At 45.5% G+C, this 22,542-nt stretch overlaps 1 protein-coding gene and 1 non-coding gene across 2 annotated transcripts in view; one reads left to right on the top strand and one right to left on the bottom strand.

Moving 5' to 3' along the window:
* Positions 1-12,125: 12,125 nt before the first annotated feature.
* LOC119820062 lies at positions 12,126-12,231 on the bottom strand. The gene has a single exon (XR_005286340.1). It is a non-coding gene; the product is annotated as a U6 spliceosomal RNA (small nuclear RNA).
* Positions 12,232-20,382: 8,151 nt separating this feature from the next.
* Ptprn2 (protein tyrosine phosphatase receptor type N2) overlaps positions 20,383-22,542 on the top strand; it is a 761,869-nt gene continuing 759,709 nt past the window's right edge. The window contains 1 exon segment of the mRNA XM_038337154.2: positions 20,383-20,508. Coding sequence (XP_038193082.1) covers positions 20,400-20,508 — 109 coding nt within the window. The 5' untranslated portion in view covers positions 20,383-20,399.

Genomic DNA, 22,542 nt, shown 5'->3' with positions numbered 1-22,542 from the left:
ACTTGGCATTTAACTGAGCTGAAGAAGTTGGTTACTAGTTTCTTTCTTTCTTTTTTTTAGTATATCAACTATACCATAACCTTAAAAATGGAGTTATAGCTTTATAGGTTAATATATCCCTAAATAAACCTTATGCAGATGTTTTTCTCTTGTGCATATAAAAAAACCCATTAAAGCAAGAAAAAGTAGGTGAACTTGTGGCACAGTAATTTTATTTAGTGTCAACTAATACAAGTTGTTAAACTTGTGGCCAGTAAGCATTGATAATCAAAGAAAATCTCTAGGTACTTTGAAACACAATTTAGCTAATGCTGTTGCTTATCTGTTGGAGAACATCCCAGATTTGAGTACATTCTGTGCCTGTAATACTTAGATTAAAGATTTGGAATAAATGAAATTATTCAACATTCCTTCTATTCTTGGAAAGATAGAAATGTAAGTGTTAATACAAATATCACTGTGACTTCCTGCTTAGAGGTCTGGTTTATGCCACATAATTTTCAGGCTCTTACTTTCAGCTCATATTTTCCTCAGATTGTCCCATTGCTAATGCTTGAATATTTTTGATGATTGTCAGAAATCACCAATGGCTCAAGAAATGTTTGCATTACACTTTAAAGTAGCATATAGGGCATATTTTTTTCTCTCATTGATCTTTTAAGGGGAATTTGATTCATCCTTTATGTGTTACAGTCAATTTACTGTTATTAAATGGCTTAGCGGTTAAGAACACTTGTTCTTTCAGAAGGCCTGAGTTTGCTTTTTTGAACTCACAGTGGGTAGCTCTTAGCCACATGTAACTCCTGTTCCAGGGTATTCTGGAACTAGACATACATGGTATACAGACACATACTTTAAAAAACAAGTATATAGGAATAAAAAATAAATTTTAATATTGCTGTTACATCTGAAGCAACTGTGGTGTTTTATTTTACTAGGAAAAGTTTCTTTGTAGGAACAAGGTTAATGGAAACCTGGACACATGCTTCCCACTGTGTCCAATAGCAAGAATCCAGTCATCCATGTAGACCCAGGCATTGTGCCACTCGCCCCTCACATACTACATGGTGAGGAATGTAGAATCCAGAAGACCTGGATACTATGTTCCCAAGACTGCTTTCACACTGATTACAAAATTTGGTATTCCTCTCAGTTACTTCACATCCTCCAAATAACATTGCCATGGTTATGCTGGCGTATGCTTGCTGCTGCTAGATAAGGGGTGACTGCCTGTGGCTTTGATTATACTTCCCAGTGCATACTGCTGACTGGGTGGTTACTCCAAGCCTTTGGTGTGTACTGCATCCTGCTGGGTGTGGAGCAGTGACTCATTTGGTTTATACTGCCCAATGCATGCTGCTGGTTATGGGCTGGCTACTCTGTAGATTGGCTTACATTACCCAGTATACCTTTCTGGGTGTGGGTAGTGACTCCAGTGCCTTGGCTTTATACTGCCTGATGTTTGCTGTTGCACACCTCACCATTCTCTAATCTTTGCTGGGGAAATGGCTACTCTGACATCTGATCTTTTTTTTTGTTTTGTTTTGTTTTTTTTTTGTACACAGTGACACTTTATGTCTTGCTAAGTTATCTGACTTCTTCACAGACTGGTTTGGGTCTGTCTCACCATTGCTCCTGGAGTATCTTTGCTCTGGGAGTTTCTGAAATTGTTAGTCTCTGACTCCTTTCCAATTCTGGAACCTAATCTTGCTGCTCCCAGGCTCCCACCTCCCAGAACTACATGACTCTGGTCTCTTTCTGTCTCATGTTAGTGACTCCATGTGAGTATCTGCCCATCTTTACTAAATTATAAGAACAGACACTGAGATGATCCTGTACAGGTCTAGACAGACAGACAGGTGGTTGATGGCAGTTCAAATAGGCTTCATTAGCGGTGAGGACTGAGCCAAGCCCCTGAGATAGTCGGGCATTCTTTGTTGGTCCCTGGTGTGCAGGCTGGTGGGGTTGTTGCCATCCATTACAGAGCTAAGTGTTAACCCCTTTCCTTTGGTGTGCTCAATCAGTTCTCAGGCCTAGCTTTCCTGGTGTGTCTTTAGTGCTCCCATGTGCTCATATGCTCCCAATCTACTTTGTTAAGTGGTATTTTTGGTAGCTTGAATGAGAATTGTCCCATAGGCTCATAGGTTTGAATATTTGATCCTGAGTTAGTGGAACTGTTTGGAGGGGGTGTTTTACTGGGAGCAGGCTTTGAGGGTTAAAAGCCCAAGCCATTCCCAGTTATCCATTTCTGGTTGTAGATCAAGATGTGAGCTCCCAGCTGTTTCTGCTAACATGGCTATTCTGTGAAATCATGGATTCTAACCCCCTGAAACATAAGCCCAGTTAAACACTTTGTTCCATAAGTTTCTTTGGTCATAATGTTTTGTCAGAACAATAGAAAAGTAAATGAAGCAGCCTAGGTAAATTAATCAGTATGTGTCTTGCGGGTGGTATGATGCCAGATGGAAGGGGTTTATGTGCACATCCCGCTTCTGCATCTGCTCTCAAGTTGGAGTCAAATGCTGCTTGTAAAGTGGAATAACAAAGGGCAGGCTAATCTGAAAAAATACCATTTCACACAGCGTGGAATAACTTGGGGCAAGACACACAGCCTGATCTCAGCAGTGCCCTTGCAGTCCTGTCAGGTCCGAGTGCTCATGTTTGCTCGTTTGGCCCAGCTGGCTGCACACCCCCACCTGTCTGGAAGTGATATGGCTGTTCCATGCCAGCCACTGAAGAGATCATGGAAAACAACTTCAGGTCCACTGTAGTTCTGACCTTACAACATATCTCAGCCTTGTTTTATTTTATTTTATTTTTTTATTTTTTAGTATTTTGCTCCTGGCACACAGGCTTCGTCTTTTAACCTCCAATGTGTGGTCATTGTTTTAAATTTCGGTCTCTCCCTATAGTTATATGTGCATAGTGAATAAATCAGATTTTCAAAACCAGTATATTTTAAGAATATTCTCCAAGCTTTTTGCTTATTAAAAAATAAGCAAATCTAGATTGTTCTAGAGTCCCCTGCCTTAAATAAGCGGAGCACACGAGACACACTCCTGCTTTAGCTTCAGCTGCCCGTGTCTGGGAAGTGCTTTCCAACAGAATGGAGTCCGTGTATGGACCTTGTGGCCACACCCTGTGCTCTGGAGACTGTCAAGTGTCCTAGCAGGAGGACCGTGGTGGGTTATTTCCACACATTCCTCTCTGCGTTTTTGGTTTGTAGTTGGTGGATTTCTGAAAGAGTTCTTCCTCCCTCTTGTTTTCTTTTCCATCCCTCCTTCATCCCTTCTCCTTTTTTCTTCCCTTCTTCCTGGGCAGGTCTCTCACTGTGTAGTTCAGGCTGGCCTTGAACTTAAAATACTGCCTCATCCTGATTGCTGGGGTTCTATGTAGGCAGTCTGGCAAATGGATTTCTAGTGGTGTTTAGTTGCTGATCTCCCCCAACGCACACACCTCCCACTCCCGGCCTGGTATGTAGTTTTGTCTAACCATCAGCACCATGTGAGAATCTCTTTTCCCTCCACCTTGCCAACCCTATGGTATATTTTCGACATTTTAGAGATGAGTGAGAAATGGTGCATTATCTAGTTTTAATTTCTATTTTATGGGCCAGTTGGTGCATTTCTTGAACATTCTGGATGTCTTTCCTCAACTTCACTGCTGATTTCTGAGTAGCTTGTGCTGCCACCTGTTCTGGACCGGGAAGAAGCCGGGTGCCTCTCCATTCCCCTCTGCCAGATTTCAGTATGCTGGCTTTCCTTGGGATGTTGAGATTTACAATTGTATTTTATAGTTTCCTTCTCTTAAAGTAGATACTTTCTTTAAGTGGATTTATACCTTTAAAAAAGATGGCTTCAACCCTAGAATGGCTCCCTTAATTAAGATATATAATTCCCTGTTCCCACATCCACCCTTCCTATATCCCAACCATCCCATTCCCCCAAGCTCTCCCCATCCTCCACTTCACACTATTCTCTCCCCATCCCCCCATCCCCCCTCCCACCCCATCCCCAAGTTCCCAATTTTTGTCCGGCAACCTTGTCTACTTCCAATATCCAAGAGGATAACTATATGTTTTTCTTTGGATTCACCTTCTTATTTAGCTTCTCTAGGATCACAAATTATAGGCTCGATGTCCTTTATTTATGGCTAGAAACCAATTATGAGTGAGTACATCCCATGTTCATCTTTTTGGGCCTGGGTTACCTCACTCAGGATGGTGTCTTCTATTTCCATCCATTTGCATGCAGAGACTTGACTCTAGAGGGGTTCCCCCGTGTCCAGGAAGATGCCCCCAGCTAGTTCCTTGGGCAGCTGAGGAGAGGGAGCCAGAAATGTCCAGATCCTATTGCCATACTCATGAATATCTTGCATATCACCATAGAACCTTCACCTGGCGATGGAAGGGGAAAATGACAGAGCCCCACATTGGAGCACTGGACTGAGCTCCCAAGGTCCTGATGAGGAGCAAAAGGAGGGAGATCATGAGCAAGGAAGTCAGGACCGTGAGGGGTGCGTTCACCCATTGAGACGGTGGGACAGAACTAACGGGAGATCACCAAGCCCAGTTGGAATGGGACTGATGGAACAGGGGACCAAACCAGACTCTGAATGTGCCTCACGGTGGAGGCTGACTGAGAAACCAAGTACAATGGCGATGGGCTTGGACTCTACAGCATGGATGGGCTCACTGTGAGCCTTGTCAGTTTGTTTGCTCACCTTCCTGGACTTACGGGGAGTTGGGAGGACCTTGGACTTATCATAGTGAAGGGAACCCTGATGGCTCTTTGGACTGGAGAGGGAGGGAGTGGGGGTATGGTTGGAAAAGAGGGGAGGGAGGGAAGAGGAGGAGGGGAGAAGATGGAAATTTTGAATAAAAAAGAAAAAAAAGATGGTACTACCCTGCCCTTAGTCATTTGTGAGAAGCGGTCAGCCTGGGGGCACATCCAGAGGGAGAAGCACTCTGTGTGGAGGGACAGTATTTCATCTGCTGACCTCAGGTTCACTCAGGCGCTCTGCCCCTAGTCACTACCTGTCAGTTCCAGAGTTCAAGTCTGGAAGACTAGTGGGGCTCCCTCTTACTGTTCTCTCACCTGGGTGTCAGATGAGAAAGCCTAGTTGGTGCTTAGTTGGGGTGCTTTATGCTGAGAGAAGCTACATTCCATGGTACCCCAGAGAGGATTTCTGCAGCTCTTTTCATTCCCAGGAATGGTTCTTCACTGTCTTGCTTCTGTGTGTTCTGTCAGGAACCTTCCATGAGGCTCACAGAAGCACTGGCACTCGGAGTCAAAGGCTACATGAAAGAACTTTCTGTTCGAGTTGTGAGGGTTGCAGGGAAAGGTTGTGTTACCATAACATAAGGAGGAACTGAAACTGAACTTGCTGACTTGACATTGCCCATTAGGATAATATAGGGATGTTCTCATGTTCCTTGTCTGATGTCACACATGCACATTTGCTTTTGGGATCCTGTGACATACTCCACATAAGGTATCTATCTTCCTAGAAGTGGCTTTTCTATGTGGAAAGTAGTTTTTGTAATGGGTTTAACTAACTCATTCCACAAGTGTTCTACCCGATGAGGACAGGTAAAAAGGTGAGTATACTCTGTGTCTTGGAGATTATTTTGAAAAGAAAAATATCCCCAGATTCTGATTTTAAGTGGCCCATGTCTGAAGGATGGCACAGAGGTCAGATTCTGAAACTGAGATGTGACTATAATTGCATGATTGACTGTGGGTTCATAGCATTTTTGGCAACGGTAAATATCTAAAAGCACAGTGAGGAAAACGTAAAAGTGATCCCCAAGCTGAGTCCTGGGTGTTTCTGCCGTGGTTCTGAATATTCAGTATGTACACTTTCCATAACAAGCGCTGCTTGAAAGACCTCGGCCCAGATTCAAGACTTGTAGGTCAGGAATTGCAATGTTTTTATATTACATACCCAGGTGGCTTTTCCTCTTTCTTTTTAGAGAAAAATAATGGGTTAATTTAGGAAAACATAATATTTTCCTACCATTAGTCCTCAGTGTATATAATGTATATTGAGTTGTAGTGTGTTAGAATTTGTTTCTAAAAATAGCTACTTAATTGTGTATTCTCTGTAGGAACAGTACCAAGAGAATGAATATATATCAAAAAGGGATTCATTAGAATAGTTTACATGGTATGGTCTGAGTAATCTAGTAGGGGCTGTCTTCACACTGGAAGCTGGTAAGTATTCAACTCTGGATGTGTCCGCAGTCCCAATGTGTTGCTGGAGGATTCCTGGAGAGCTGCTGCTCTTCAGCGCACATCAGAAGACTGAAGAATCTTGGTTCTTATATCTATGAAGTCTACTAGCAGTCAGACAGATGAACTCACAAGCAGGACAAGTAGGCAAGCAGACAACAGAACAACTTTTCAAATGGATTTATTTATAGTTGGGCTACTGCTGGAAGGTGCTACCCACATTAGGGTAGGTCTCCCTGTGTTAATTTACCTAATCAAGAAAATTCCTCACGGCCTTGTGTGGAGGTAAATCTAATCTTGTTAGTTCCTGTGGTAGGAAGTGTGGGGTCAGTACAGGCTGTTCATTGAAGGGCAGAGAATGAAAGTGGTTTTGGACTTATTGCCTGTAGGCTTGAGACATGTAGTCGTATCATATCTCTACATGCAGACATGTGGGTGGCAATTGCTGCATACCTCCAACAGTGAAAAGATGGCATTATTGTGCTGGCCCACAGTTTCTCAAAACAGGGCTAGACTGGTAGCTGTAGTATGTTACTGGGACCTACACATACAAAGAAGCTGCAAGAATACCTTCTCGGGGGTGGAACTGGAATTGGTTTTTCTTGAACTGTTCACTGGAGCTGAGGTCCTAATAGTCTTCAGGGGAGGAAAAAACTCAACTCAGCTCCTGTGTTCATACCTGACTCTAGGCAAGACTGCTTGCCACCATCTTTCTGAAAACCAGCCATTATTTGTATCTCAGCAAACAGAACACATATATGTGTGTGTGTGTATGTGTTTATATGTGGTAGGGTGGGACATATTGGTGTGTAGTGTGAATAGAGCCATGGAAGAGGGAGTTGCCAGGTGGAGGCAGCAGAGTGGTCATGCTGGCATGCTGCTAGCCACAGGGTTCTTTGTAGTGAGTTGGAGGCATCTGAGCAGGAAGACTAGCAAGGAGAGAAAAGGAGAGGACAGTGCAGACAGTTTAAATAATGCACCAACCTGTGATTTGGAGGCTTTACAAAGCTGGGAGCTGCTGCAAGAGCCATTGTCAGGAGCATGAGAATGAAGGATTCTAGAATAATATGATTTCGCTTATATGCAAAACTGACAATAGTGATATGGTTTGAATGTATCTCCCAAAAGTTTAAGAATTAGAAACATCCTCAGATTCTTATAGTGATGGTATTTGGAGGTGGGGCCTGTGGGAGGTAGGCAATATTAGGTGAGATTTGGAGGCTGAGGCATTCTAATGATAAAGTTACAAAAGGAAAGAAAGGGGCACATCTGGCACATTTACTGGCACTGTGTGACAGTACAGTCTGAAACCCTCACATGGGAAGATGCCTCCATAGCTGTGAGCCAAGTGAACCTCAATTCCTAGCCTCCTAGACTTCAGAAAGGAAAATTGGCTGAGTACATCCTGCATGTGCATGTGATAATTCTGTGTTAGCAAACAAAAGGTAAACAAAATTTAGCATACTTGTCAGGCAAGGAAGATGGAAGAGTATGTTGATTTCTTCCAAGGTAAACAGAGAAATATTTATCTTAAAATGAAAATAGACCTCTAGATGTTCACTTTATCTTCTAATTGTTTTGTGTTTGGTATTTAAACAAAATATAGACTCAGGTGTGAAGAACAGTCAGGATAAAATTTAAGGGTTTGTGTGTGTGTGTGTGTGTGTGTGTGTGTGTTTGTGTGTGTGTGTGTACGCGCATGCACGAGTGAGTACACACGTGTGTGCAGGCTTTTCCTTTGCAACAGGATCTCAGTCTGTATTCCAAGTTGCTCTTGAACTCATGCTAATCCTCCTGTCTCAGGCTCTCAGTTGCTGGGATTACAGGTATGAACTAGTTTGCAAAGACTGTTTCTAATGCCTGTCTAGGGAGATGGTTGGACACTCCATCCACCCTGCTGCTTACAAGATCACATGCCACAGCAACACATTCTGCTTTTTGATAAGTCTCTACCAAGTGTTCAGGCCCAGGCCACCTGTAGAAGGAGCTCTTAGACAATTAGCTTTGTGGTTTGCAGGACCTTGGAACTGTAGGACCAAGTGATGGTGTGAATGAGCATCAGGTTGATGTAGTGATCTGCTGATGCTCAGGATGGAGGGGCAGCTAACAGGTCCTGTTCACAGTCATACAAAATGGGGCCTGCTTAGTCAAACCCATATAAGAAAATCAAGACTAGAGAGTCAGAAGGCCTTAGAAGCTGAAATTGTTCCTAAAGATATAACAGTCTTTCCCTGCAGATGCCTGCAGCATATTCGTGACCAAGAGGCCAGGTTCTCTTCAGGAAGGAAATGTACATGCATCTGTGAAAGGTTTGGTTTCGTGGTGGAACCACTGGTAGGACCTAATGGAGGGAGTGGGTTTTGGGGGATATGTCCTTGAAGGAGGCTGTGGGACCTAGCCTCTTCCTCCTCTTTTTGCTCCTAGGCTTGGAAAGAACTGAATGGTTTGCTCTGCCATAACACCCTTCAAAGCAACCTAGCCATCCAACCATGGACCTCCAAATCTGGAACCCCAAATAACCCTTTCCTTGTAAGTTGATTATCTCAGGTATTTGTTACTGTGAACGAAAGCAACACAAAGGACATTCTACTCCCCTACTGAGATCCTCTAGCTCCTGCCTCCCACCCATCTGTTATCAGACCAGTGGCCTGGTTTTTGTCACTGTAAATCAGATTTTCTAAACTTCCATTTATGGGCAGTGTGGTACATCCTTTTGGGGGCAGTGCCATTACCACGTGAGCATGTCAGTAGTTCACAGCTTCCTTTTAGGACATGCTCCGAGCCATTGTCTGTTGTCAGCCAGAGACCTGTACCTGGTGCCATGTCCTTAAGTGGTAAAGCCTGTGGTCTAGGAAAGACTGACTGGATGGACATGCCCCACTTCTGAGATTCTCAGGGACCTAGGCATGTTGCTTGGCTCCAGTCCTACCTCTGCTTTATTTTTGATGTTCTGACTTCAAAGGTAAATCTGATTTTATGTTTGATCGATGGTGCCGGCATTCATACTTGTCAGCTATTTTATTGCTTTTCCCCCTTCGTCGTCAATATTGGGTTAATCCTTGTGGATCTCCTTTCGATCAGAATCAGCATACAGCAGAAGTTGCACAGGGATCAATCTAATATGTATGATTGTCATAGAGACTGCCAGCTCTCTTTGGCATTGTGAAAGTTAATGTCAACTTGATGGGACCTAGAATTGCCTTAGAGACAAATGTCTATGAGAAATTTTCTAGGTTAGTTAATGAAAGTAGGAAGACTCATTCTATATGTGGACTGTTTCAAAAGGAGAAAGTAAGCTGAACACTGCATTCATTGCGTTCCGCTTTCTGACTATAGACACAATGTTCCTGGCTCTATCACGCTGTTGCCATGTCATCCCCACCATCTTGGATGTGGTTTGAATTTCCTTCGGGCCATCAGCTCACAAATAACAACGACCTAATCTCTGTACTTCCTCCAGTCTGCCTGGCGACTCTGCCTTTCTTCTTCCCAGAGTTCTCTTTCTGCTCGGGAGTCCCATTTATACCTTGAAGGAGCGTGGTTGATTGGCAGTTAGAATTAACCAGACCAACTTAAATAAGATAGATTCAGCTTTAATAAAACAGGAAGGGGAAAAACTTACACAGCCTGGGTTCCAGCAAACTAGGAGAGCAGGGAACAAAGAGAAAAAACAAGCACACATGGATGTTTTTATTGGCTATGTGTGTCCCCAAGGGGACACACCTTAAGCAGCACGCAATTGGCTGAAGTCCCCCATTAATACCTCCTGCCTAGCTACTGACTGTTCAGCTTTTTATTACACCAATCAGAGCAAACATCTTCACACAGTATACAAATATCCCACAACACTTGGATGGCCCCTTGAACTGTCAAGCCAGATAAACCCTTCCTTACATTGCTTAGGTCAAGAGTTTCATCAAAGCAGTAAGAAAACTAATATGGTATGGCCACCTGTGTATCTTAAAAGCCCAATAGTTTCCAGCCTCTCTTTACTGAGACTCCAGCAGTCATCTGAAATTTCTAGGGCTATGAGATTTGAGGAACTACAATGTGTGAGAATACTTTCTCCATGCACCCTGGGGTGGCAGCTTCCATGCCATTACCTTCTGCATACAAGTAGGAAATGAAAGCTGCCAGCTCAGAAGGGCAGAGGTAGCTGATGGTGCTTAGTCCTGGCTACAGAGCAGCAGCCAGCCTCAGGACACCAGTGCTGTTTCTGTTGCACACGAAAATCTAGAAAATAAATCCCTTGTTTGTTTAAACTGCTTCATTTTGGGGGTGTTTTATGAGGGCTTTTATATGAAACAGCCTTCGTTTTCAGAGGTGGAGAAAGGCAGGGGTCATTTCAAACAGCCTCATTAAGCTTCCTTTTCATCCTTGTTTTTGTCACCATAATATTTTATAGCAAACCGCAGGCTTTGCCCAATTTGCCCAACAAATCCTCCAAACGTGTTTCTAATCATTAAACTGGTTTAAATAAAATAAAACAATTACTACACTTACAATTTTCCCCAAGCACAGGGTTGCAAACTTGTAATCTCAGTACTCTACAGTCTGGGGTAGGAGGTCCACCAATCAGCCTGGGCTTATCTCAGAAAACTTTCTCCAGGTAACAAGATGTCTCAGCAGTTAAAGCTCTTGCCACAGAGCAGCGATAAACTACATTTGATCCCTAGAATGCACATAAAGATGGCAGTAGTGAAACACCTCCCGAAGCTGTCCTCTGACCTCCATACATGCACCATGATACACATGCACCACATACATGTCATCATACAACAGCAACAGCAACAAACCCCTTACAGATAATGGTTAAAATTCTAAAACGTGAATCCTTTCTATAGCATACTTACTTAACTATGTGATGATATTACTAAACTTGTTAGATAATGTACCTGTTATCTAGTTCTGTTTATTCAAGTTTTTCTGTCTGAAAATGCATGTTCACAGTGGTTTGCTTAAATCTGGTTTCAAACAAATTAATTCATATGTTCTTTAACACTTTCAATATATAGCAAGTTCTTTTCTCTCTCCCACATGAATCTGAATTGAAGCGATTGGGTGACTTGAGGCATTTTGTACATTCGCCATGCATTTTAATTCATGTTTGTCTATCTCATCTCCTGTGGAAGCATAGAGGCTAGTTAAGACTCGTATTTCATTTTCCTGAGGAACATTGCCTGTTGTGTTGTGGATATTACAGGTGCTTTAACTTTTTCTATGAGTGATCAACAGTCTTAATAATTATTGTGTACATTGTTTTTAATAATGTTTGTATTAATTCTTTGAGAGTTTTATACAGTGTTTTCTGATCAGACCCTGACCTTCCAACCCCTCCCATATCCTTTCCCACCTCCCTACTCATCCAACTTTGTTTGTTCTCTTTCCTCTCCTTCTTTCAAAAAGTCCAATCTGTATAGACTGACCATTCCTGGTTGTGAGGCCTGCTCTGGAGTGTGGTTGATAGACTAGGTACAGAAAACTAATTTCTCTTCTTTGAGCAGCAGTCAATATGTGATAGCTCCTCAGTTGGGGGTGGCCTTGGTGCCCATATTCCTCCTCTGGGCTGGGATCTGTCTGTCTTGATGAATCCATGTAGGTCTTGTGCATGTTGTGTAGTTGCTGTGAGTTCCTAAGTGCATCTGCCCTGCTGTTTCTAGAAAACAGTGCTTTCCCGAAGCATACACTACCTCTGACTCTTGCAACCTTTTTGGCCCCTCTGCGTAGACTCCTCATCCGTGGGGGAATGGGTGTGACATGAGCACCCCGTTTAGGGCTAGGCACTCTAATGTCTCATAGTCTCTGCATATTGACCATTGTGGGTCTTTGTGTTAATTGCCGTCTCTGCAAACACAGAAGCTTTGTTAATAAGGATTGAGCGATGTGCTGGTTTAAAATACAGAACCTTTCAGGGATTGCATATCATCCTTGCTCAGGACCCATGTTAATCTTCTCTATATTGTGCTAGTTTTAGTATATGTGCTGCCAAAGCAAGCACATCTACATTATTTTCATACTATGAGATAAGAAATGGCAGTTTTCTAGATCCTTCATTCTTTTGTATTGATCATGTGTACTTTTATTGTAAAGAAAAAAATTGCTTCAAAAATTCATGCAATGACCCAAATATCTGGTGGAGCAAGGTCAAGATAAATACTGTGGTTTCTCCACTAATCAGCTTTTAAAAGGATGACTTGGTGCCAGAGTCCTTTAGTTATCAGAGATGTCTTTTAGTATCATTATGAATAAATGTATCTTTTTTTGGTTTTTCGAGACAGGGTTTCTCTGCAGCTTTAGAGCCTGTCCTGGAGCTAGCTCTTGTAGACCAGGCTGGCATCGAACTCACAGAGATCCGCCTGCCTCTGCCTCCCGAGTGCTGGGATTAAAGGCGTGCGCCACCACTGCCCGATAAATGTGTCTTTGTATTTTTTTTCTGTCTTTTTTAAGACAGGGTTTCTCTATGTATCCCTGGGTAGCCTCAAACTCACTCCATGGATGAGGCTTCCTCTGCCTCCCAAGTGCTGGAATTAAAGGTGTGCACCATCACTGCCCAGCATGTCTTTGTATTTCTGATGTATTTTATTACAGTGTGGCTATTATTCCTTTTGATACTCAAGTTTTTCCTTTTTTGACTTGTATGAGCTTCTTCAAGTTTTTTGTATTTTTGTTTTGAGACAGAGTCTCACTTTTGATCCTCCTGCCCCCGCAGGTGAGTGTTGAGGTTGCAAATGTGTACCACCATGCTTGGGTAAGCTACAGTTTGCTTCTGTGGCTCTTCATGCGACCCTCCCCCGGTCTCCTGACAATGTCTCCATGGCTGGACTCTGTGCAATGGCCATTGAGATGTTCTTCAGTAGGGAGAACTAAATCCATACCCTTGTTTAATATTTTGTGAGTGGTAAAAGTTACAGATTTCCAGAGACTTCTTATCTCTTAAACTGGAACTGCTACTATCAGTCTCATACTAGCAAAGATCACATGGGAGGTGTTGAAATGTATCCACAAGATCCCCACTAATAATGCACAGATTCGCTATGTGAGTGTGTGTGCCTGGGTGCTGGAATAGCACACGGGGAGGTTAATGCTATAAAGCATGGCAGCATAGATGATACTCAAACTGGGATTTCGATTTCATCCTTAGAGTCACTTGATTCTCTGATGTCCCACAGTGGAGTACTACAGTTCAAATGTCTCTGATGATATACATCCTTTGAAACATGGTTTAGGACTTAGGCTTGCTTCCCTGGAGCCCAGGCTCTGCTCCATTGTCAAAGATGCAAATCTCTCCAAAGAACTCAGTGGTTTAATTAATTAAGGCTTTCAGGGTCCTTTACAATTCTCAGACTGAAAGGTGAGTTGTAAATGAGGCCTTCCCAAATTGCAAATGAAAACAGAAAGCTTCCGTAGAGAAACATCAGTGAGCTGAACACAGCCCAAGAAGGTGGGGGCTGGCACACCTGGGCACATTCAGGCTGTAGGCTGATAGTTCTCAACCTACAAAACATAGCCAGAGCCTGGAGGAGAACATAATCCCAGGCAAGCCAGACCCCTCTCAGCGTGCAGAGCGCTGACTGGGCAGTCAGCTGGTGATAGAACCATGTTCAGGATGTGGTCATTCCCAGGCATTGGTTCTTCATTGATTCGTCAGGCCTGCAGCGAAGACTTTATAGAAACTTTCATGCCATTTGTTGGGAGAGTGTGGCCAGTCATATTGGTGGGAGTTTTTTCAGGTCCTCTGTCCCTTAAGCCTTATCTTTTGGAAGATGTTGAGCATATGAACTTCTTGTGACACCAGGTGTTTCAAATCCACCCCTGGAGTGCCAGTCAGTTGGTATCCTGTCTGGGTTGGCTGCCCATTGCTCTGATGAATGTTGAGTACTATCTGAGGAACTAACTCTCAGAGGGTTTGGGTGTTAAGAGATAGGGTCTTTTTGTTTCCCAGGCTGGTCTTGAACTGGTGGGCTCAAGTGATCCTCCTGCCTCAGCAGGCAGGAGTCTGGACAGATACTACCATTTCCTGGCTAAGGGACCTGGAAATATGGTTGAGACTCAGCTCAGCTTGGGTGTACAAAATTAGTTCTAGATGTTTCATATTATGAACCACAGATAGACTGTTATTTACTAGTAAAGATACAGGGGCTGCCAGGTTTCTTCTCAATAAGTGACTTTGAAAGAAGACCAGCAACTGCAGGCCTTATTTGAGGCAACTGGTTCCTAGAGGCCAGGAAAAGAAGCAAACAGGGACACAATCTGAACCTTGGACACCAAGGACTAGGTCTTGGTGCAATAGCTACATGAATGCCCCAGTCACACCCTGCCTAGCTCTGTCTGCTCACACTCGCATTCCATGGAGATGGTCTGCTTGAGTTGTTTTAGGGTGCAAGCCTTGCTCATGACCACATGATGGACAGGAGTTCAGGGGAGAAGTCCTAAAGGAAAATCACAGTTCACTTGACCATACAATGGGGAAGGTCTGTGTGGATAATACCACCAACAAGACTTTTGTCTCTAAATTGTCATTACCACCACCACCACTTCTACCATCACCACTCTGTTATCTTCACTATCTAGCCACTGTCATAACAGTCCCCTTGCCACCGCCACTCTGTTTCCACTGCTGCAATTATTATCACCACTAACACTGTTGCCCTCAGCATTGCAACTGCCACTCTCAACACCACCACTACTTACACACCTTCTTCACTACCCACCACTACTTATACCCTAACCATGCCAATAGTATCTACCACCTTATGACTGTTGTCACCAAACCCTGTCATCACCACCATTATCAAGACAACTCCAGCAGCACCCACCTCCATCTCTTCCATCACAATCACACCAGCATATCAAATATTAGAATCTCGACCAAAACCAGTCCTAACCGTCACCACTATGATATTCTCCACCAACACCACACCACCAAGGGAAACAATCCAGACTGCTAGGATTTTCTTACTGTCTCCTAATTAGCAAAATGCTGTTAACACAGTATGTAACATACTAAGCCCAATTCATCAGAGGTTTAGGGTCCTGGAGCAATACTGGGAGTGTGTGTACCTTCCTTCTACTCCTCTGGAGTCAGTGACATTTGTTACTCTCTTGGGGCAGGGAACCTTTCAGTAGTGGGTAAGTGAGGCAAATTCTGTGGAAAATCACCTCACAGAGTGGATGGCATTTACAGGCAACATAGCTGTGCTAAGCTTCAGCAGAAGTCAGAATGACTCACTTCTATTCCTATAGAATTTTCAGTAGACCGCACAGCCTGAATTCCGACTGTATCCTCCAGGGGACAGCCATCTTTGCCACCCAGCTAGCAGTGTGGGCTGTTTAAATGTGAAGAAAGCAATGAAGAGTGAGGAGCAGACAGTTTGAGCTATTTTAATTAGTGACTCAAATTGCGTCATTGTTGAACAGAAGTACTGTGTCATTTAGTAAGAACTGAAAAGTTTGTCTAGAGGATCAGTGTTCAGCCTGTTGCATCGCGTTTCCTCCAGACATTTTTCCTCATAAACAGGGAGCATCCAGAAGTTAACTGACCACTTGCTCTAAAAGCTTGCTCTCTTAGTTAAGGATTCTGTTGCTGTGAAGAGACACCATGACCATGCCAACTCTTTTTCTTTTTTTAAATTTATTTTTTAAAAACAATCTTTTCTCATTTTACATGTCAATTCCAGTTCCCTTTCCTTCCCCTCCTCCTGATTCCCCCACCTTCCACCCACCCCACCCCCATCCTTTCCTCAGAGAGAGTAAGGCTTCCCATTGGGAGTCAACAAAGTCTGACATGTCACTTTGAGGCAAGACCAAGTATCCCCCTTATATCTAGGCTGAGCAAGGTATCCCTCCAAAGAGAATGTGCTCCAAAAAGCCAATTCAAGTACTAGGGGTAAATCCTGGCCCCACTGCCAGTGGCCCCACAGACTGCCCCAGCCATACAACTGTCACTCCCATTAAGAGGGTCTAGTGTGGGCCTATGACTCAGGAGTCAGCGAGCTCCCACTAGCACAGGTCAACTGTTTCTGTGGGTATCCCCATCATGGTCTTGACCCCTTTGCTATTATTACTGCTTCTCCCTCTCTTAGACTGAACTCTGGGAGCTCAGTCCAGTGCTAGCTGTGAATCTCTGCATCTGCTTCCATCAGTTGCTGGATGAAGTTTCTATGAAGATAATTAAGGTAGTCATCAATATAATTACAGGGGCAGGTCAGTTCAGGCCATGCCAACTCTTATAAAGGAAAATATTGAATTGAGGTGGTGGCTTACAGTTCAGAGGTTCAGTCCATTACCATCAGAGTAGGGAGCATGGCAGTATGCAGGTAGATATGGTACTGGTTACATCTTTATCAGAAGGCAACAGAAAATGGTTTGTGACACTGGACAGTATCTTGAACATCAGACACCCCAAAGTCCACCCCCATAGTGACACATGTTCTCCAACAAGGCTGTGCTTACACCAACAAAGCCACACCTCCTAATAATGCCACTCCCTATGAGTTATAGGGGCCAATTACATCCAAACTACCTCTCTTATCTTGTGTTTGTCCTTTGTAGAGCTGTTCAACAGCCACTGGTGCTTGAAGACACCAATCCCCGGCCTTCTATCTGGAGAAGGATATCATGGCACCTGGTGCTGTGTGACAGGTGTAAGTCACATGCTGTGGGTAGAGCCCTTCTGCATCCACGGCCTACACACATCTCATCATCCCTCTGCAGTTAGAACACAGGCCTTGCACCTTTAGGCTTGATCCCATAGCCTGAATCAGGACCCACCTCCTGGAACAGGGAGTTAAGCATTCTGTTGTGTGAGTTGACAGAGCTGTTTTTGGTACCTGGTTTCTCTCTGCTCTTTGTTATGTATGATATGGTAGTATAAATCATGTGATGTGAAGCCTCCTGCCACCCGTAGAAGGTCATAAAAGTTAGGTCCTTCCTTTGTTCTGTTCTGGGGTTTGGACTGAGAGTCTGCCTGCCTCGGCCCCCATGAATTGATCATGAATTTGGTTAGGAATAGAAGGCTTCTGAGGGTTCCTCTTGAGGCCTCTCTCTCTTTCCCACTCTTAATGAAGGTTCTCTTCAGGACTTAAAGGGTAGCCTCTCCTTTCCTGTAATGTCCCATTATGTTTGGATTCTCCATACAGTGTATTGTTTCTGTCTAGTGCTCTTCCTCCCATCTTGAGGCCCAATCATGGTTTTGAGTCTCTTTCTTTATAAAAAACAAATAAAAAACAACAACAAAGAAACGAAACATGAACAGAATTTGTATATCAGCTTACTTCTGTAGACTGACCACTATAGCCTTCTTTAGCTTCTTTATAACACAACACAACGTGTGCATGTGTGCATGTGTGCGTGCATATATGCGTATTGCTCATAGAGGACAGGAGCACCAGATCCACACAGAGCTGGAATTATAGGCAATTGTGAGCCTCCATGGGAACTGCATTCAGATTTGCACTTTCAACCCCTAAGCCATCTCTTCAGCCGTGTGACTTTTTTAAAACAGAAAACCAGAGCATACCAACCTCATTTTGAATTATTTCTAGCCTTGTTAAACATCACCATAATCCTGGTCAACTCTGATGTAACCCAGAGTGCTGACAAATACAGTAACATCAAGATTGACCAAGCGTTGCACTGTTAGAAGCCGGAATGTGTGCATGACTTAAACCAAGTACAGTTCCAGGCTAGTAACTCATTCTCTATGCTTGCTTGCCTCACATCCGGGGATTCTCCCATTTCTGCCTCTCATCTTTCTGTAGAAGCAGTGTTACAGACTGGTGCCACTGTACCTAACTTTACATGGGTCCCACATTCGCATGGTGCTTTATCTACTGAGCATCTCACCAGCGCCGTGCTTTTGTTGTTGATGATGATAATATTTGCAGTCCCTCCCGTGCCCATGGTGTTTTCACTTTCCCCCCTGGATGCTTTCTTCTACCTTTATGTTGACACAGAGCTCTAAAGTTCAGGGCCCTGGCAGTGAGTGAGATAGGACCTTGCTCAGGAAACTGTTAAGTAGCAAGTCAAATAACCTCAACCTGTTGAACAACAAACAAGGCTAGAGGAGGAGAGAGATACCACAGCCCAAAACAAACAGTGCTCCAGGATGTAGGCACAGGCTGCTCTGGTGAGTGCCTCTGGGTCTTCCTGGTGCCCTACTTAGCTGCCTGTGGTTGTGACAGATGGTGTAGGCTCCACAAGTCCCTGAGGCCCTGCAGGTATGGTCAGATCTGACTTTTGAGGGGCAACGGACCCTTCTACATGCAGGTGTAGTGACTCTTACTTGAGTGCTATACTGCTCAGCTGCTCCTCTGTGCGGAGTTACTTCAAACTGCATTAGGACAAGCTGGTAAAGCCTCCCGAGAACTAACTCACTGAGCAGCGGAACGTTTTGGGCCTCAGTGTCTGAATACTGCTGTTCTGTCATGAAGGGCCTACGTAGCCTTTCTTTTCCTGTTGTTCATGAGGTGCCTTTTAGGATCTCAGAGGACATATCTGCCCACCTAGGCTGTCAGATGGTACGCTATTGTCCTTCATTCTCTTGCGTCTGAACTCACTTGTTTTGGCTCGTGGATACTCTAGTTAGGTTGAGGCATGACACCGGCAACAGTTCTTAAAGTCTGTAAGAGACTCAGTCTCATTGATCTCAAGGGACTTGTACCATCTGGGGGTAGAGTGAAGGTTCTAACTGCTAATGAGCAGTCTAGGCTACTGAAAATGGCAAGTAGGACCAAGTATTCATTAGACTCCGCATTCTTCCTAACCAAACAGACTTTTGCAGGACCACAGGCCACAGCTGGTCTGGCTTCATAGAGGACAGTGTCACTGTGGCATGGGTGCTTTCTCTCCCAAGGAGTCCCCAAGGTCTTTTGGAATAAAGGTGACTTCTCACTTCCCCAGTTGAGGCACAAGGTCTGAAGGAGAGGCTGAGACAAAACGTAGCTGATTATTGAGACCGAGAGACAAGGTGAATCAGGATGGGGCCCAACAGGTGTCAGAAGTAGGTGATCTCAGAACTGTCAGGCCCAACACCTAGTTTTGTTAATTGTAGATAGGTTGGACTGAAATATAATTCCCTTGCTGCCACCCCAAACTTCAGTCAGACAAAATAGAAGCTAATTTTTGTCCAAGGGCCATTGTGGCAAGGGACACTTTAGAGAGGGATGGAAGTGGGAAGGCCGGCCAGGCAGGGGAGCAAGCAGATGTGGGTGGCCAGTGCTCCTAGCAGTGTCATTAAGGACACGGATTGGGAGGAGACTGTCCTATGGAAGAAGTGAGGGAGGTAGTGGCCTGTGCCCTACATGCAAGCATGCACACTTTGAGACTGTCACACTCAAACCCACTCATACGCACAGCCTCCCATAGTCTTCTGATGCCAGGGGCAGGGGTCCCCATGGAATCCCGTCTTTGTTTTGGGTCTTTGGGAAAGTGGTCTGAGAATCTGCACTGGGTCCCTCAGCACTGGCAGCGATGGGCAAGATTCCACTGGCCATTCCAGCGATGGGCTGGACTGCGAGCATGGAAGGACCCCAGACAAACATGTCTGAAATCCCAACCTGACCACAGTACGGGGTACACACCACTTGTGATGACTCCACTTGTGCTGTTTGAGGACCTCCACCTAGACCTTCCATCCCATCAGCCTCCTCTTTAGGCTCCCTTTCTGTATGAACTTAGTTTCCTGTTGCCAAGACCAAACTGCCTACCTTCAGATGCAGCTCCCAGTGGATCTACAGCTGCAGACCCCACAGCTGCCGCCACTTACTAACTGTTCGTTGAATTTAAAACACAATGGAATAGGGAGGAATTTGGTGTTTCAGAAGCACAGCCACACTTCCAACTGTGCTCTCCACGTCCTCGTCTCGGTACCGCAGGGTGTCCCTCGAAGGACCCAGGCTGGAGGGTCAGCAGCTTCTCGGGAGCGCGCCCTCCTGCCCATCCCCGCGAGGTGGGCGTGTCTGAGCGAGCTTGGCTGACAGAGGGCGTGGTCATGGGCGGGGCCGGCGGTGGGGGTGGGGCTGGTGGCGCTGTCCGGTGCTGAAGCTCGGCCGGCGCCGCCGCAGGAGCGCTGAGAGCGCAGCAAAAGGAGCTGGCGCCGCCTCGCTAACTACCCTGTCGGTCCTCGCTCCCGCGCGACCATGGACTGAGCTCCAACCGGCTGCGGGGATGGGGCCGCTGCTCCCGCTTTTGCTGCTGTTGCTGCTTCCGCCGCCACTGCCTCGCGCTCTGCCCGCCCCCGCGTCTGCCCGCGGCCGGCAGCTCCCGGGGCGCCTGGGTGAGTGAGGGGTGCCGGGATGGGAACAGGAGCTGGGTCCTGTGTGCCCGTGCGCAGCCGCAGGCCCCGCGGGCCCGCCGTACGTCTTCCGGTCCTCGCAGGCTACTTGGGGCGGGTTTCGCTTCCCGCCCGCCTCAGTTTCCCTCCCTAGTGGCCGACCCCACCCCCTTTGGCCGTCGACTCCCGAGTCAGGTACTAGGGACCCGAAACAGCTCAACCGCACGGTTGCTCACGCCCCGCATGTTTGTGCATCCCCGAGTGTCCGCGCTTTGCGCGTGCCCCAAATGTCTATGAGCCCTGCGTGCTCTCGTGTTCCTTACATGTCCGTGTGCTCCGCGTGCTACCTGAAGGACCAGGACGCGACTAAGAGAGAGAGTGGCTGGGCCATGGATCCTGGCCTCTCCTGCTACCCTGCTCTGCACCTGCCATTCCCCGCTCGCGAGGCAAATCCTCGGTCTGCGGGTGGAGGCTGGACCGACATTTTCCTTTTCTGACACGCGGAAGGAAAAGGAAAGGCGACAGGGAGGGAGGGCGGATTGGTGGCCTTTCTGACATGGCACCTCCCTCCTACTAATCTTGTCTGTTAAGGAGATTTACCATAAAACCAATGTTTGTAAGAGGCTTTGGGACCAGAATTATCACACATAATGGACTACAACAATCAGTGTTACAGGAGAGAGTGTGCACGCCTGTGCATGGGAGGTGGACGGGGTGAGCTGCAGCCTGGTCTGAGTTCCCCTCAGGCTCCACACCTCCTTCCTCCTGCTTCTGGTCTTCAAGGGTGTTTTCAGCATGCAAAACTCAAAGGAAGGGACTGAAGGAAGGAGGTGGGCTTTGCTCTCCCAGACCTTGGGCTGGTGTAGGGCTTGTTCCCTCTGCCATCCTGGCTTCCTAATCTTTTCGTACTGAGGATCTAGTTAAGTTTGCAGCTGGAAGAAATATTTATGATGGAAAGAAGGCCCCTGCCCACCACCGAAGACTCCCTGAACAGGTCTTTTTCCAGTCTATTTGCCCCAGGACCAGTTCACAAGCCCCTTATTCCTTATTGGGTGTCCAAATATGTCCAGCTTTCAGTAGGTGTGTGTGTTCTGTGCGGGTGATGCTTTTGGCTTGTACTTCACCCCAGGTGAGCCCAGAAGGCTAAGATACCCATCAATTTTCTCTCCTGTATTCCCTTCTTACTAGTTAAAAATTGGCCTGTCACTTCATGGGAGGGCTGATTGCCCAGATGGCCAGATGCTACCATCTACATTCACAAGGCTGGACACAGGTCAAGGAGAATCAGGGCAGCGGCAGAGGTGGACCTACCTTATGGCATAGCATGGGAGGAGGAACTACTTTCCTGTGTAATTGCCAGCTTATAGCATTTTGCCAAAAGCACAAAGAAAGGAGAAGGTAGCTGGGGAAGAGAGGGGTGGCAAAGGAAACTCAAAGGTGGAAGTGTTTGGAAAGAAGTCATTGAGCTATTCTGGATACCTGCCTAAGACAGCAACGTTGTCTTGACAACAAGTGAAGTTGATTCATATCATCAAAAGGTGTGGCCTGCATTTACTGTTCCACCTTGAACATGGCAGAAGTGTTATCTGATGGCTCAGCCTAAAGGGTCAGGTCAGTGACTATTCCCCTGTCCATCTTGGAGTGGACATGTGTCACAGACTGTGATACCATGATTCATAAGGCAGTCTCAGGAATGTTTGTTTTGTGGGTCAACAGTCCAGACCCAGGCTTCCTCAGGAATGTTTCAAAGTCTCTAGGTGACAGTTACAGCCCCTCTGTTCTCCAGATACTTGGATCTGGCTTCAGCAATATGCACTGACCCCAGCATTCCTTCCTCTTGAACTGGCTGCATATTCTCCCTGAGTGGGGCTGCCCATTCTTAGGAGGCCAATCACCTTGTGAAACCAGCTGCTACTGTGTTCTCTGTGGTCTTGTAGCAGCCATGCCAATTGCCTTGACTCAAATAATTGTACATAATTGAAGACACAAAAGGAGGAATCTGGCAAAGCTGAGGCATCTGTTGTTGAGGCCCCCTCC

The sequence above is a fragment of the Arvicola amphibius genome, chromosome 7, assembly GCF_903992535.2.
Source record: "Arvicola amphibius chromosome 7, mArvAmp1.2, whole genome shotgun sequence".
NCBI lineage: Eukaryota > Metazoa > Chordata > Mammalia > Rodentia > Cricetidae > Arvicola > Arvicola amphibius.
The sequence above is the reverse complement of the archived record's forward strand: the minus strand, read 5'-3'. Positions and strand labels throughout refer to the sequence as shown.